The following is a 15,880-nucleotide window of genomic DNA, read 5'->3' on the forward strand; positions in this document are numbered from 1 at the left end:
AAGATTCGTGAAAAGGGAGCCCAACCTCCGCAACCCATGCAGAACCTCAAGATGATGAGGATTGAGCCTTGCGAGGAAGACCCCAAGGTAAAAATTATGCTGCCGAGTGAACCACAGCTGGGGAGGATAAAGGGAAGCAGCCTGTAGAAGGTGTATGGGTCTGCAAAGCAATGAAAAAGGATACTAGGTTTGATTTGGAGCGTGCAAAAGAAACATCTGTGGAAGCGAAGAAAATATTCGTTGAGGCCTCTACCTCTGGAATTTAGGGGAAACTAGCTGAAGAAATGGACCTATCCATGCTTACCACATTCTTGAAGACCTGCATGAAGCTTCTCCATGATAGTAAGGTTGTGAAGGGCCTACAAGAGTTTATTAATTGGTGTGTTGATAAGGATATCACTACTAGTGAACCGTGCATGGTCAGGAAGCTTGGCAAGCACAAGGCAAGGACCGAGCGGGAGATGAGACTCACTTCGTAGATAGGGGAATACAAGATGGACCAAGTTATCCTGGATTTGGGGTCTGACGTGAATGTTTTGCCAAAATAGACATGGGAAAGAATGGGGATACCTATGCTCTAGTGGTCTCCGATACAGTTAAGGATGGTGAATCAACAAAAAATTATCCCAATGGGGAGGCTGCAAGGGGTCACAGTTGACATTGAGGGTGCAAGTGCACTGGCGAATTTTGAGGTAATAGAGATTGTGGATGATAGAAATCCCTACCCTATGCTCCTTGGAATAAATTGGGCCTCTAACATGAATGGGGTAATCAACATGAAGAAATGGAAGCTGATATTTGAAAACTAGTCGCTTCGCGTAGTGGTGCCATTAGATCTCGTGGAGGGACCGTGCTATACAGAACCAGTCCGAGATTACAAAAGTGATGATGATCTGGACCAGATTTACAGAATAACGGCATGAGAATAGGATTGGGTGAATTCGATAGCGGATGGATGCATTGCATGGGATCGCAAAAGCACCTGCACTTCAAATTCGGATGAATAATTGGAGCATTCATAGAATGGGTTACATGAAGTCTTGACGCTGCGTTGTAATATGATGACCAAATCGCTACATTGTGTGTCATCCGAAGTCAGGAATTTGCCTCATTATGATGGTCTAACTGATGTTGATTTCTTTTTGGATGCATTTGACAGAGGATTACCAGAGAAACATCATTTCCAGGCCTTGAACTTGGTACTTCACGCTACACCTGCAAGATGGCGAGTTACACACAAGGATAGTATTAGTGATTGGCGTGACTATAGGAGGATAATGAGAATATGTTTTGGGCATCCAAAAGTGCAGATGATAGATAATTATGATAAACGAGATGACCCACACGGTCACTTGGCTAAATGGAATAAGGCTTACGGCACGGACCCCCAACCTAAATGGGTGGATCTATTTTGTCATACCCTACGCCTCATACCAATGAATTGGTACTTGGAAATTGAGCTCCGCCATGGCATGTAGGAATGGCACGTCCTCTAGTAGGGATTTTTAATGACATTCAGCTTTGAGGATGGGTTTGACTATATTGACGCGGTGCTACAAGAGGATAAAGTAGTGATGTTTAGGATACCAAAAGATCCATTGTACCTGATCCATCCTGATTGGACTACCCAGTTGAGTGATGCACTAGAATGCTATAACATGACCGTTGAATATGAAGACGAGGATCCCCGAAAAGTTAATATTACAGAAACTTCAGGTCACGACAAGGTTGAAGATCCACAGATAGAGGATCCTGACACAATCGCGCCACTAAAAAATAGGCAGGTCAACATTAGCACAGAGGAAGAACCAAAATTTGCACAAATTTGGGACTATTGAGATGGTGCGACAGTACACAAGGTTGCTGAGCTCCTACACGAATATCAGGATTTGTTCCCCATAAAGTTCTCTAATCTAAAAGGGATAATAGGGGACTTCGGTGTCATGAATATCAACTTGAAACCAGACGTGAAGCCTGTAAAACAAAGATCTTCCCACCTTAATCCTAAGTATAAGGAAAGGGTTCCCACTGAGTTGGATAAGATGCTCGCGACAGGAATTATTGAAGAAGTAGAAGAGTCTGATTGAGTAAGCTCGATAGTGGTTCAAGAAAAGAAACAGAAATAGGAAATAAGGATATGCATGGATATAAAAAAGTTGAATGATGCTTGCATGCATGACCCCTTCCCGGCCCCATTAACTGATGAAGTCCTGGATAATGTAGGCATCCAAGAAGCATACTCTTTCACGGATGGGTTCTCTGGGTATCATCAGATCAAAATTGTGCTTGAAGATAGAAGCAAGATGACCTTTGTAATGGAATGAGGATGTTTGCAATATACTGTAATGCCTTCCCAGCTAAAGAATGTGCCAGCGATCTTTTCACGCGTAGTCATTGCGACATTCAAAGAATTCATTCATAAGTTCCTGGAAGTGTACTTTGACGATTGAACAATGTTTGGATTGGTCAAGCGTTATGTGGGAGGTCTGCACTTAATGTTAGATACCTATCGAAGGTACTAGATTGCGCTCAATCAGAAGAAGTTTCTTTTTTGTATCCCCTTTGGGATCTTGTTAGGGCATGTGGTGTGCAGAAAAGGATTAATGATAGACCCTGCAAAAATTGCAGTGATAATCAACTTGGAGGTGCCAATGAATGTGAAACATTTGCACGCGACCCTGGGGCATACTAAATATCATAGGAAGTTAAACAAGAGATATGTCGAGATCACTTTTCCCATGGAGAATTTATCGAAAAAGTATGCTACGTTCTCTTGGAGTGATGAATTCCAGAGGAGCTTGGACATACTAAAAGAGAAAATGGTCACTATGCCAATCCCAGTCTTTCAGGACTGGAAGAAGGAGTTTCATGTGCGCATAGATGCCTCATGTATCACATTGGGGGTCGTGCTAACAAAGGCAGGCGAGGGGGAATCAGACCATCTTATAGCATTTGCAAGAAAGAAGCTATCCAAGGTTGAGAAGAACTATTCCACTACAGAGCTTGAAGGACTAGCCATGGTATATGCACTCCAAAAGTTCAGGCATTATCTGCTAGGTGGACATTTTAAGATGTATATAGATCATTCTGGATTAAAATACCTGGTTAATAAGCCCATATTGGGCAGGAAAATCTACAAGTGGTTGTTATTATTTCAGGAGTATGATTTTGAATTTATTATGAACCCTGGATGCTTGAACGCAGGACCAGATCATCTGTCACACATCGAAATGGGAGAGGAGCCCACTAATTTGGAGGAAGGACTGCTTGACATGCATCTCTTTGTGTTACACGTCACGAACAGTCACTTTGAGGATACCATACAATTCCTGACAACATTGACTGCCCAAGAAGGGTATACAAGCCAACAGAAGGAGGAGTTAGTAGTGCGCGCAACAGACTTTTCCATCATTGTAGGACATCTGTACAAATGGCGTATGATGAAGTATTATGACGCTATGTACCTGACTTTAAGCAGAGAAGCATCCTCGCAGAGGCTCATGGAAGAGCTATAGGAGGAAACTATGGAGGAAAAGTGACAATGTAGAAGGTTCTGCATGCTGGATTGTTGTGGCCAACTCTGCATAAGGATGTGAAAGCTTATTGTAGGGCCTGTGACGGATGTCAGAGGATTGGCTAGCCATCACGAAAGGATGAACTTCCATTAACACCATAGATGACATTACAACTGTTCAAGAAATGGGCGATTGACTTTATGGGACCAATTCAACCTCTGAGGAAGAAAATAGTTGCACGGTACATCATCACCGCAACAGAGTACTTGACCAGATGGGCAGAGGTGTAGCCTGTGAAGGAATGTATCAAAGCGACAAAAATGAAGTTTCTTTTTTAATATGTGTTGACAAGATTTGGCTTTCCAAGAATCTTAATGAGCGATTGCGGTACACACTTTCTTAACGAAACAATCAGTGTGTTGACAGAATAATTTCAAGTATATCATTAGAAAAGTACACCTTAGCATCCATAGGCTAATGGGATAGTGGAAGCATTCAATAAGATACTGGAGAGCGCACTGGTGAAGGTCTGCAATTCTCAGAGAAATTACTGGGATTTACCCATACCCACGGTGCTATGGGCCTATAGAACGACTTGCAAGAAGCTGACTGGGAAAATGCCTTTTAGACTCGTGTATGGAATAGAGCTGTGATGCCAATGGAACACATTGTACCTAGTCTGAGCATAGCAGCACTCACTGAAATGGTGACCCACGGAGCCTTGGGAGAGAGGCTTGCATAGCTAGAAAAGCTTGAAGAAGACCAATTTCTAGCTGGATTTCATCAAAAAGTTCAAAAGGAGCGTGAAGAGGAATGGCATGATTGACACATTAAATTGTGCACCTTCTAGGTAAATGATATGGATTTTCTATATGACAGCAAATTTGATAAATTTCGAAGAAAATTTAGGATGCACTGGTTGGGGCCCTATGTCATCAAAGAGATTACCAACGTTGGAGAAGTTTGGTTTGTTAAGTTAAATGGGGAGCCCTTCCCCAGAAAAGTGAATGGTATCCAATTGAAGCCATACACTGGTGATTCGACTAGATGACTATGTGAAGGAAGAATAGTCTTAGTGCTCGAGGCAGTTGGAAGGAGGCACGGGACAATTTCCCTCTTTCGTTGCTTCATCCATCAAATCGTTATTTTAAATATTCATGACAATTTCCGTTGTGGCTAAGCCTAAATTTGGGTTTGGTTGGATTGTTTTCCATCGCTTAGAAGAAATGAATAAATTAACAGGCCTTTTTCTGCCATGGCCATGATTCTGGAACCACTAGAATCTAGGCATGAGCGCAGTATTGTTATCTTTTTTGGTTTCAATTAGGGTTTTCATTTTTCTATAGAAGGGGTTTTTCCATTTGTCTCTACAACCGGATTCGCAGTCTCTGCCTGCAATATCGCCACCATTGTGGTTATAGAGTTAGGCCCTATTATAATTCACATTCATTTTGATTTCCTGTTTTCTTTTTCTGGTTTGAGCATGTCGAACGTTTCACACATTTGAATGTGCCCTCTCTGTTTGCAGCACTAGCTACTTAGATAATTTCCTCCGGTACTAAGTAACTGGGTTCTGGGTGCACACAGGGCCCGAAATTGCATGGATTCCTAAATCAATAAGTTCTCATTTACACAGGTTATTCTTAAGTTAAAATAAGAGGTTCTCAGTCACATAGAATATGCTCAAGTTACATTAATAGGCTCTATTTCCACATAATATTATTAATTTTATTATACTTGCTCTATATTACACGGGATTCTTAAGTTATGTTTATATATGGAACTATTTTTCACATAATTCCTTATGGTTTTCTACCTGTTTGGAACATACCACCACACTATTCTGTTATCAATGTTTATCCGTCTGTACAGAAACTAATATTTTAGTTGGTTTCAACCAGACACAGCTAGCCTACTTGGGTTGGTTAGTCCTCCCCTACCATGGTTTGGTTCACAGGAATAAGATTAATTTGTGTTGTCCAGGTAAATTTTATCAAGTTCCAATGGTAATGTCTTTCTGTATAAAGGTATCCATTTTCATAGAAACAACCACCCACATAAACCCTACTAACAAAGAAATTCCAGTTAATTTATAGGTGGGAGCCCGCTCCCTCTACAACATTCTTAGTTAAACAAACACAGTAGTTTTTGTATAGTGAAGTTGTCATAAGCTCTACTTACCTGTATTTCCTGTGCAGTGGATCCCCAAAGCACTGTCACCTTTTATTCTCTAGTTGTCTTCCTCCCGTCCACGAGATTCATCTTCGCGACCAAATCTCTGCCCAGGCTTGCTTGCGAGACTACAGTGTTTCGCAAGTTTCGCACTTCGTGCCAATGCTATCTGGTCCTCACCAAACTCAGTATGCTCTCCCCTTTATCATCTAACCTTTCAGCACGGTTTTCCCTCCCCTCACACCCTTTTCCTTAGGGTGTTTTTAGTTAGTGGAGGTAGTTAGGGTTTTCTTTTTTATCGGCAACTGCCTCTTTCCAACTTCTCAATGAGAAGTTACAAAATCTGATATTACTCAATCATTTCCTAAATTAAGAAATTAACAATATTATTAATCTAAACAGAAAATAACAATATTATCTAGTTTGTTTTCATACAGTGGTAAATAAAATACTTACAGTTTTCGAGGGACATTACAATTCAAATTGAAATATATGTCTTTTCAAATTTCATCCTTATTTACATCTTTTTTATAAATGTGAAAAATAATAATTAAAACATAAAAACAAAATTTAAAAACATTTAAAAAAAATAACAAAATATTCCTAAATATCTATTATTATTATTATTATATATATATATATATATATATAAACTTCCCATCACTAGAAGGGAAGAAAAAACAACAACTAAAAAACTTTTATATATATATATATATATATATTCTTTTAAACAAAAAAAAATATTTTAATAAATATCTTTATATTTAAACGAAAACCAATTTAAAGAATTTGATAAACATATTATACGAAATTCATATTGATATATTTAACATACATATTTTTTATTTAAAATGTATCAGATGCTAGAGTCGTGGAAGATTGGGATCTGTAAACTTGTCTGTCCCACTTACTGCCCCGTGCTCAGGAAAAACATTTGTGAAAAACAGGTCGAGCGATACATGCTCAAAATCCTCAGCAGGTGACTTCAACTCACACGTGAAAGTCACCCCATGTAGCAAACGAAGCCTGTTGTGTTATCTATCGTTTAATTAGTCATCTTCGTTTTTTTATATAAAAGACAAATATTCCAACATTCCGAAGCTTTCTATATGATTGACAGAACATGATTCAATTATAAAAGTATAATTCATAGTTGTCATTTCCGCAAAATATTTATAATTAATCATACTTCCAAACGCTCCTAGAAAGGGAAGATTCATAGAAAGGGAAGATTCAATTAATATGGGGGCATTATATTTTGGGTTGCATATTTTCGCTTATTACCTTTTTCATAGTTTTTTTCTATGGACAAGTCTTTTTATGGACAAGTTTTGTTATATGATATTACAGTATAAGAAGATAATACTTAGATTGATGTATCAGATTAAGCTAATAAAAACAAAATATATATTTTTTTATTAAAAAAAATCTAAATTATTTTAAGAGGAACATGAATATGAATATTTTGTAATGATAAAATTATTTTGTAATGATAAAATCTTTTTTATGAGAAGTGATTGTAATATATGTATAAGTACTTTTTGAGAATTATTTCTATTTATGTACAGGTAATATGTATTTAATATTTTATAATTATTTAAATGTATGTTTTTTTTTTTTTTCCACAGAAAAAAACGAACTTTTTTTTATAAGAAATAAAAAAAGTTACATGCAGATGAGTTAACATTCTGTAATGACCGCCTAATAACTAGGCCAACCCCTCTAAAGAGAGACAACAGCGCACCTACAGCGTGCAGCATGTTAGAACAGACTAAAACACTCGGCCTAGACAGCCGAACCAAAAGCAGAGAGATATTAACAAGTTTGAACTGGGTTCTGTTGGGCCTCCTTTCAAGAGGAAAACGACCCAAACATGCAAAAACCAGCATCATAGCCACACAGCTCAACAAAAAAGGAGCAGAAATGTATCTGAAAACAGTATATAAACCCGAGTTTTTCTATGACTAACAGTTCAAGAAACAGTAATAGGAAAAACAACTATCGTCTGAAAACAAAAGGATGGAATTATGGGTATGGAGGGAGGTCCGACACACGGATCTGATCCTGTATCTGTTCAGCTATTCTCCACGAGCCCATATCTTGTTGTAAACCTGCCTTAGAAAGCCCATCTGCGACTTCATTGAATTCCCTGTATATGTGTTCAATGAAAAAAACATTAAACCTCTGTTTTAAGATTTGTATTTCTTCTAAAAGAGGCAGCAGCATATAATTTTGACATCTGTACTTCCCAATAACCCAGTTTATAACATTCAATGAGTCTCCATAAATCTGAATGGTGAGGATGTTCTTTTGTATAAGCCAGCACAGCAGAAGCTTTAAAGCCGAGAGCTCGGCAAAATTATTTGTGCCCGTTCCAATGCCAACCGAGGCCTTAAGAGAGTGAGAGTTATTGAGATGAATGCAGATCCCGGCACCCACGATGTTGTTTTGAGCAGCCCCATCGAAAAAAGCCCAAGGGACCCCTTCCCGTATACATGGGGCTGACCTCTGTTTTTGATTTTTTTCCTCCTCATCCAGTGGGATGCTGTCAAAAATGGCAATGCTCTGAATGGCCACCGCAGTCTCGGGTGATAGCTTCTCTCTGAATATGCTGCGATTTCTTGCAATCCAGATACCCCAGCATATGATGGGGGGTAAATTCCTCAGATTCCTCCCCTGAAAGTTGTTCCACCAGTATTCCCAACATGCCATTAGATCGACCCCTTCCCATTTTAGCTTTGTATTCAGAAGCTTTTCCGCCTCTAGCCAAGTCTGTTTGGTGAACGGGCATAACAGAAAGAGGTGGTTGATGGTTTCTTCATCCGCACAACACAGAGGGCATCTGCCAGGTCCCTGTTTAAACCGGCCCTGAAGAACATCCCAGGATGGAATTTTGTGATTTAATGCACACCAGAAGAAGATACGAGCTTTTTTTGGGCACTTTAGCTTTAACAGGGGCTTTGACCACCAAGCAGGAAGGGTCCACCCTTTGTTTTTCACCAGAAAGGAATAGCCTGCCTTTGGGGAGTAGAGCCCAGAATCGGCATGTGCCCAAACCAGACTATCTGGCCTATCCAATATTCTGACATTTGATCTTTTCAGCTCCTGAATATAACGCTGCCAATCATCACCCCAAAAAGCGTTTAGGCCAATATCCTCTCCAGCCTTCCAGGCTTGGCCCCAAATAGAGGTCTGCTCCAAATTTGCTATCTGGTTTAATCTATTTATGCCTATGCCTTCCAGATGAGCAACCAGATCCGGATGTAGGGCAAAATCTTCATTGCAACCCACCCATGGGTCTCTGCCAATCCTCAAGCACTCTCCATTCCCAACCCTCCATGCCAGTCCTCGCTCAATTATCTTGAAAGCCTCCGTGGTGGCTTTCCAGATGACCGAACAATTCCTCCCTTTCTTGTTGGGCTTTCTTATCCAATCTTCAATCGGAGTGGGATCAATATATTTCCTAGTAACCACCTTCGTCCAAAGGTTCTCTGTAGTAATGATACGCCATCCTGCTTTTGCAGCTAAGGCCTGACTAAAATCCACAAGGTTTTTTAGCCCCCAACCACCCCATTCTTTTGGCCTTGCAATTTTGTCCCAAGCCACCCAAGGGAGTACAGTTTCCTCCTTGGACCCAGACCAGAGAAATCTGCTGCAGAGTTGTTTTATTTTGTGGAGTATTCCTTTGGGTATCCATGTTAAAGCTGCCCAGAAAACTGGTATAGCCTGTAACACGGAGTTCACCAAGGTTAATCTTCCAGCCCTCGACAGCCATTTATAGCTCCAGTGAGCAATTTTCTGCTCAATTTTCGCAACCAACCAATTCCAGTCTTGCTTCCTGTAGGAAGTTGGCTTGAGCCAAAAGCCAAGATATTTAAAGGGATGCTCCATATTACAGGTGCCAAAGGGCAGCTGGGTCTCAATTGCCATCTCCTCTTGTCTACTGAAGCCTTCAAAAATCAACTGAGACTTTCTATCATTAACTTTGAGCCCTGTTGCTTTCAGAAACAGATCTAGAATAGACTTTAGCTCTAAGATTTCGGTAATATTCCCATTTGTAAACAATAAGATATCATCAACGAAAAGCAAATGGGTAATGAAAAGGTTGACAGCAACCTCCAAACCTTTGATCAAACCTGTACTTTTTGCCTTTGAGATGAGTCGACTAAGACCTTCAGCCGCAAGAAGAAAAAGCAGAGGGGAAAGTGGACACCCTTGACGAAGTCCTCTTTGGCTTTTGAAGAAACGGGAAGCAGCACCATTTATCAGAACAGCAAAAGTTACATTTGTAATGCATCCCATGATCCATCTAATGAAACCAGCTTGAAAACCAAGGTGCATCAAGAGCAACTTGAGATAAGTCCAGTTGACCCTGTCATAAGCTTTTGCTAGGTCAATTTTTAGAACTGCTCCTTTTTTATTTGCCTGCCTGAGGCTATGTATTGTTTCTTGAGCTACCCCTATAGCCTCATGAATCTGCCTCCCATCCAGGAAACCAAATTGTTCCTTGGAAATATGGCAGGATAGGATAGGTTTCAATCTAACCGCGATAATCTTTGCAATAATCTTGTAAATGGTGTTACATAGGGATATAGGCCTAAAATCTTCGAAAGAACCAGGATCCTCTTTTTTCGGGATGAGAGCAATGAAAGTTGCATTGAAAGGCCCATAAATTTCCCCTTTTAATCTGGACTCCTCCACCACCTCAGAGAGTTCTGCCCCAATGGATTCAAAGAAATGGGTGAAAAGTTCTATAGTCCATCCATCAGGACCAGGACTTTTGTCTTTGGCCATAGACTTTATAACACCCTCAACCTCTTCTTTTGTCACTTCCCTGAAAAGGTCTTCTGCCTCCTCCTCTTCCACAAAGCGGGGAAAAGCCTGAGCAGTTCTGATGATTTCTGGTAAGTTGATAACCCCTGGATCCGCAAAAAGGGACTGAAAGTGATCTTTCCCCATATTGGACAACTCTTCAAAAGAAGAAGCCTCTCTACCTTCCGAGTCCCTCAGCTTCCAAATAGTGTTTGCATTCCTCCTCCCTTTTGCATAGTTGTGGAAGAATTTTGTGTTTTCGTCCCCTGCTTTTAACCAGATAGCTCTGCTTTTCAGCCTCCACTCTTCTTCTTTATCCAGTAATATCTTCGCCCTTTTCTTTTCCAACTCCAATATTTTCTCTTTTGATTCCGAATTTGCATAGGCATCAGCCTCAGGTTCTTCAAGGACCCTCAAAGCTTCATCAATGCTTACTAAAACCTCAGATTGTTTCCTTCTTCTTTCAGATGCCCAAGCAATGGTTGCTTTTTTCAGTCTTTTTAAATTTTCCATGAGTCTCCCAGCTAAACTTCCCTCGTAATCCGGCCTCGGATGAATCCAAGTTTCATGGAACAGCTTTTTGAATGATTCCTCCTGGAGCCAGTGGGCATTGAATTTGAAAGGCGAGGCCGGCTTTTTTGGAGGTTTTGAGAATTCAAGGAGGATAGGAAAGTGATCTGAGTTTCCACCTTCCCCGACCCACTGCCTGAATAAAGGAACCAAAGCTGCCAGTTTTTCGCTGATGAGGAATCTATCCAACCTTTTTGCGATTCTATACTCTCCAGTCCTCCTGTTTCTCCAAGTAGGTTTGGCTTTTATGATATTCACATCAATCAGCTTATGAGACACCAGAGCATTTGAAAAGAAGTCCGTTAAAGGATCCTCCCTTGCAAGTGGTCCCCATGCTTCCGAGGAACCCATAGAGAAATTTAGGTCACCTCCAATGATGAGATTCTTGTCCTGGACTAAACTTTTGGAGAGAAGCTCATTCCAGAACAAAGCCCTTCCATGACAGGGACCATAGACATTAACAAAAGTCAGAGGGAAGTCAAAATCCTGCGAAACAACCTCCATGCCTAGTACATTTTGGAATCCCCATGAGGATATCAATTTTAGTTTCCCTTTCTTAAGACCCATCGCTATACCTCCCGAGCGCCCAGATGCATCTGCAGCCAAGAACTCCCATCCCGGGAGATAGGAACAGAGTGCTGCTTCAACATCCAAGCTATTTCCTAAAGTCTCCTGAAGAAAGACAATATCAGGGTTGCATCGAGAGATGAGCTCTTTCAAAGCTAGTTTTTTAGGCTTACTAGCTAACCCTCTACAATTCCAAGAGAGACAGATCATTTGATAACCGTCTCAGGGGGTTTTGCTGCTCTAAGCGCCCCAGGAATTGTCATCTGTTTCCCATCAGCAACATCAAAGATTGCTTTCTCCTGTGTCATGGTTAATTTCGATTTCCTGCCTCTGTTCTTCTTTGAGTGACATTTTGAGGTCTCTAGCCCTAACCCTCCTACCGGTTCCATGACATCATTTGGATTTATTGGTTTCTTACTATTGGATCTCAGGTTGTAGGGCCGAGGTACTAGACCATGATCATCACCAGAGTTTAGTGGGGGAAAATCTTCACCATCCAGATTTATGGAGACAGACTCAATTGAAAGGTTGTCAATTTTTTTCATCACATCATTACAGGTGTTTAACACAGAGAGCCCCCCAATACAAGTATCATCTATTATAGAAGAATGCTTTAAGACAGAGGACGGCATACCCGATTGATTGCAGTCTTTTTCGGCCGTCGGCGGATCCATTATAGAGGTGTCCATCGGCTGGCAGTTTGCAGGGCCCATCGTTTCTTCATCCTCCTTTGGTAAATCCGTCACCGACTGATACTGCATATCCTCTCCTTGGTTCCCCGGGTGAACAAATCCCTCAGTCTGAAACTCCTCCTGTCTGTTATGCTCAACCCATTCCTCTGATTCCTTCTGAATCCTCCTCCTTCTTCTTCCCAGCGGGCAATCGCGCGCCAAATGCCCATATTCATGGCAAAAATGGCAGCGAAACGGAAGGTGTTCATAGTCAAGTTTTTGTTCTATTCTGAACTCCTTATATCTTAGAGGAATGGTTTTTGCAAGGCCTTCCTTCGGATTGAGCTTAACCAGTATTCGAGCCACCCTCTTCTCGAAAGTATGCAGGTATGATTTATCTGCATCCAAGTATGTCCCCAATACATTCCCAATCGATCTGAAAACTGAGTCCGCCCAGAAGTACGGGGGTAAATTGGGAATTCTAACCCAAACTGGAAATGCATCCATCTTTTCCGTTTCCGCATCAAAAAGAGGCGTCCACCTTTTGAAAAACACCGGCCTGTTTCCATAGGACCAGTTCTGTCCTTCGACCCACTCCATGGCCTCTTTACTCTCAAATTTTATCATGAACCATCCCTTTACCAAGGCATTCGAATTGAATGTGGCCGCCAATGATCCTGCCCACTGATTCTCCGCCCATCGTCTAAAAGCAACCCCAGACACAGCCTGACCTCTGATTCTGCCCACCAGTGTAATCCCATCCACATCTAGCACCTCCTCGACCTGCATATCCATCTCCAAAACCACTTCTTCGAATTCCCTTGTCTTCAGAGGTCTTGATTTTTTTCGCTTTCCCCCTAACCTTCTACGCTCAGAGGCGTCGGACATGCCATCGTGCTCCCGCGCTTGCTCTTCCACCCTCCTTCGGCTTCCACCATCCGTTCCTTCTGCATGATCGATCCTTTGCTGGGTCTCGGCCAAACCCTCAATCGGGTTGACATCCTTCCCTTTCCCAGTCTTTTCTTGACCTAAATCCAACCCTTCTCCCAATAAATGTCTGGGTTCCCTGACTGCTTCCCCAACATTCGGCCGTGAGGAACCCCGTTCCGGTACCTTTGGGAACAGGTCCCTAATAACCTCTCCCAACTGAGTTCTCTTCCCAGGATCTGCCACAGAGGATTTTAACCCCCCAACAGGCCTCCAGACTCCAACGTTTTGGACTGAATTTATAATGTCTTCCAAACCCCCAGAAGGGGAAAAGACTTTGGATGGAGAAGAAAGCTTACCCGACGGCGGATTTGCGTTCCGAGCTTCACCAGATGGCTTCGCGACCAAAAAGGGGTCGTTCGCAGAGTCTTTCCCCGGAGCACCCAACAGCCCTGACAAATCCCAGCTTTTTTCCGGCAGCAACTCGGCCACACATGAGATACTGGGTATATCTCCTACGTCCGCGCCAGCTCCAGATCTTCCTTTTTTCTTTCCTAAAGCCTCGCCGAGAGCCTGAGCAGCAAACTCCCTTCCCCAAACAGTTATCAGGTCTTCTGTCGAGGGTTCCAACTCCAGAGCTTCACTCGGGTTTACCATGGTTTTTGAATACAACGAGGAAAAGCTTTTCAACCACAGCCCGAAACCGACTCAGAACAAACCGCTTACAGTTTGTGATCCTAGGGTAGCAGCTGGCCAGAGCAGCGTAGACCTCCACGAAAATTACTGCAGGGTAAAAAGTCTTGAAACCGCTCCCGTGACCAAGATAAACCCAAACGCCAAACCGCTGGTTGAAAAAAGTGGTTTCATTCCTAGCTGTCGCCATCGACTACCTCCACCCTGAATGATGTACTGTCGACAGCTGCCTGCGCCGTACCTGTGTGTCGACTGCTGCGGTCTGACCTACCTAGGCCTAGGGCCTAGGGTTTCAGGAACGAAACCCTCCCCTATCATCTCCTCTCCTTTATTTAAATGTATGTTAAAGATTGCAATTTTCCTATTTTGAATTTTTTTTAAAGCTTTATGTTTAATTTCTAACACGTAACAACTTTTTAACATTGTGTAACAAAATAGTTAGTTCAATAATATTTTAATCAATGCTAAAATATTATAATAAGTATGTCTTAGAAAAGTGTGCCAACCTCTCCACACATGTGATTTAAAGTACATGTTCCATATGCAAAGCTTGGTCAATATTGTGATCTTCAATAAGTTCTCAAAATACAAGATTACTATTGTGATCTAGCTCAACTTGTGTGCAAATGAGTTAGTGCACTCTATTAAAATAAAAGACCGTGTAAAATAAGTCATATATCCTATAATAATTCCACCATTGGTTTGAAATTAAATAGGAATGCAACAAATTACAGATATAACAATAAATAAAAAGATGTAGAAAAAATAACACTTCATTTCATTAATATCAAAATACTAAACAAAATGAAAATAAACTAGCTTGGGTGATGGTAGCTTATCTCTGAGAAGAGATGTGGTGGCTACATGCGTCTAAACTATGTTACAATGAGGCTCAAGGGCCTATTTATTATTAAACGGCAAGGGAAAACCCTAAACAACCAAAACCTGAACCCCATGAGATGGAACACCAAGAGTATGTGGTCCTCGTTGGGGTTAGTTGGCCAACCAACTTCCCAGGGTTGTAACTTGGTGATATTATCTTCGTTTGGTGTGTACGATACCTTGTTGAAAAGGTCTCTCCATGTACTACAATATTTTTGGTAGGGCCCTGCCTATGATTGTGGCACTCCAGAAAACCTCGAAAAAATGTCGTTAAGGGGTTCAAAACTACTTCGGATGTTTAGGAACCAAAATATTGCTAAAAATAGTAAATGATCCAATAAACAAGACAACAAATGAAACTAACTGAACGTCTAGGTGGAATAGGTGGGTGGCCACCAATATCCAACTAGATCAGTCCTCCCTCTTTAGGAATCAATGGTCCCCATTATGTGCAAAGTCTCCCTCAGGTGAGGAAATTTTTGTTGAATCTAGTCGCTGGTGAACCACTTTCCCTCATGAAGGAGTTGGCCTGCTTTGATAACTCGATATAGTTGGATCCTCTGTTGGCGATTTTTGTTGATCTGCGTGTCCATGACTTGACCAGTTGTGGCCTCTTCCATGCAGTTGTGATTTAGCTATGTTAGTGTGAGTTGTTCTGTAATGTCGAATGTGTTAAAAAATGGTGGAAAATATGGTCGAACACAATCTACATTTAACACTAGTGTAGACCAGGGAACAATGGAATAGTGAGATCGAAGGCATCGGTCCCTATAGCCTTGGTGATGGTGTATGCCACATATAGGAGTGGTTGAAGCTTGCAGTGGGGTCCGACGAGGTGCTCCTTCTACAAATGTAGCCAATCTTTGTTGCCCACCTCGAACTTGTGCGACACTCGATTATTATTAAAGCATATAAATATGTCAAACTTGTGGGACATAATGGCTAAAATCCTAGCCCTGCCTGAAAGGGGTTGTGACTCGTTGAGATATGGAGAGATTTGTTGTAGTTGTGTTGGCCATAGGGGAGGATTTAATCCCATGTGTGTGGATGCTTCAAAATGTACATGTGCAG

At 41.4% G+C, this 15,880-nt stretch overlaps 1 protein-coding gene across 1 annotated transcript; it reads right to left on the reverse strand.

Moving 5' to 3' along the window:
- Positions 1 to 7,712: 7,712 nt before the first annotated feature.
- On the reverse strand, positions 7,713 to 13,891 carry LOC149213535 (uncharacterized). Its single transcript, XM_089389059.1, has 2 exons — positions 12,017 to 13,891; positions 7,713 to 11,741 (listed from the first exon to the last, which is right to left on the reverse strand). Exons 1-2 carry the CDS (start codon positions 13,889 to 13,891, stop codon positions 7,713 to 7,715), a joined length of 5,904 nt encoding a protein of 1,967 aa, XP_089245185.1.
- Positions 13,892 to 15,880: the final 1,989 nt, after the last annotated feature.

Source organism: Pinus tabuliformis, chromosome 1_1 (genome assembly GCF_031772625.1).
Source record: "Pinus tabuliformis cultivar Carrire ecotype Pingquan chromosome 1_1, CPIR1, whole genome shotgun sequence".
In the NCBI taxonomy this organism is placed as follows: Eukaryota; Viridiplantae; Streptophyta; class Pinopsida; order Pinales; family Pinaceae; genus Pinus; species Pinus tabuliformis.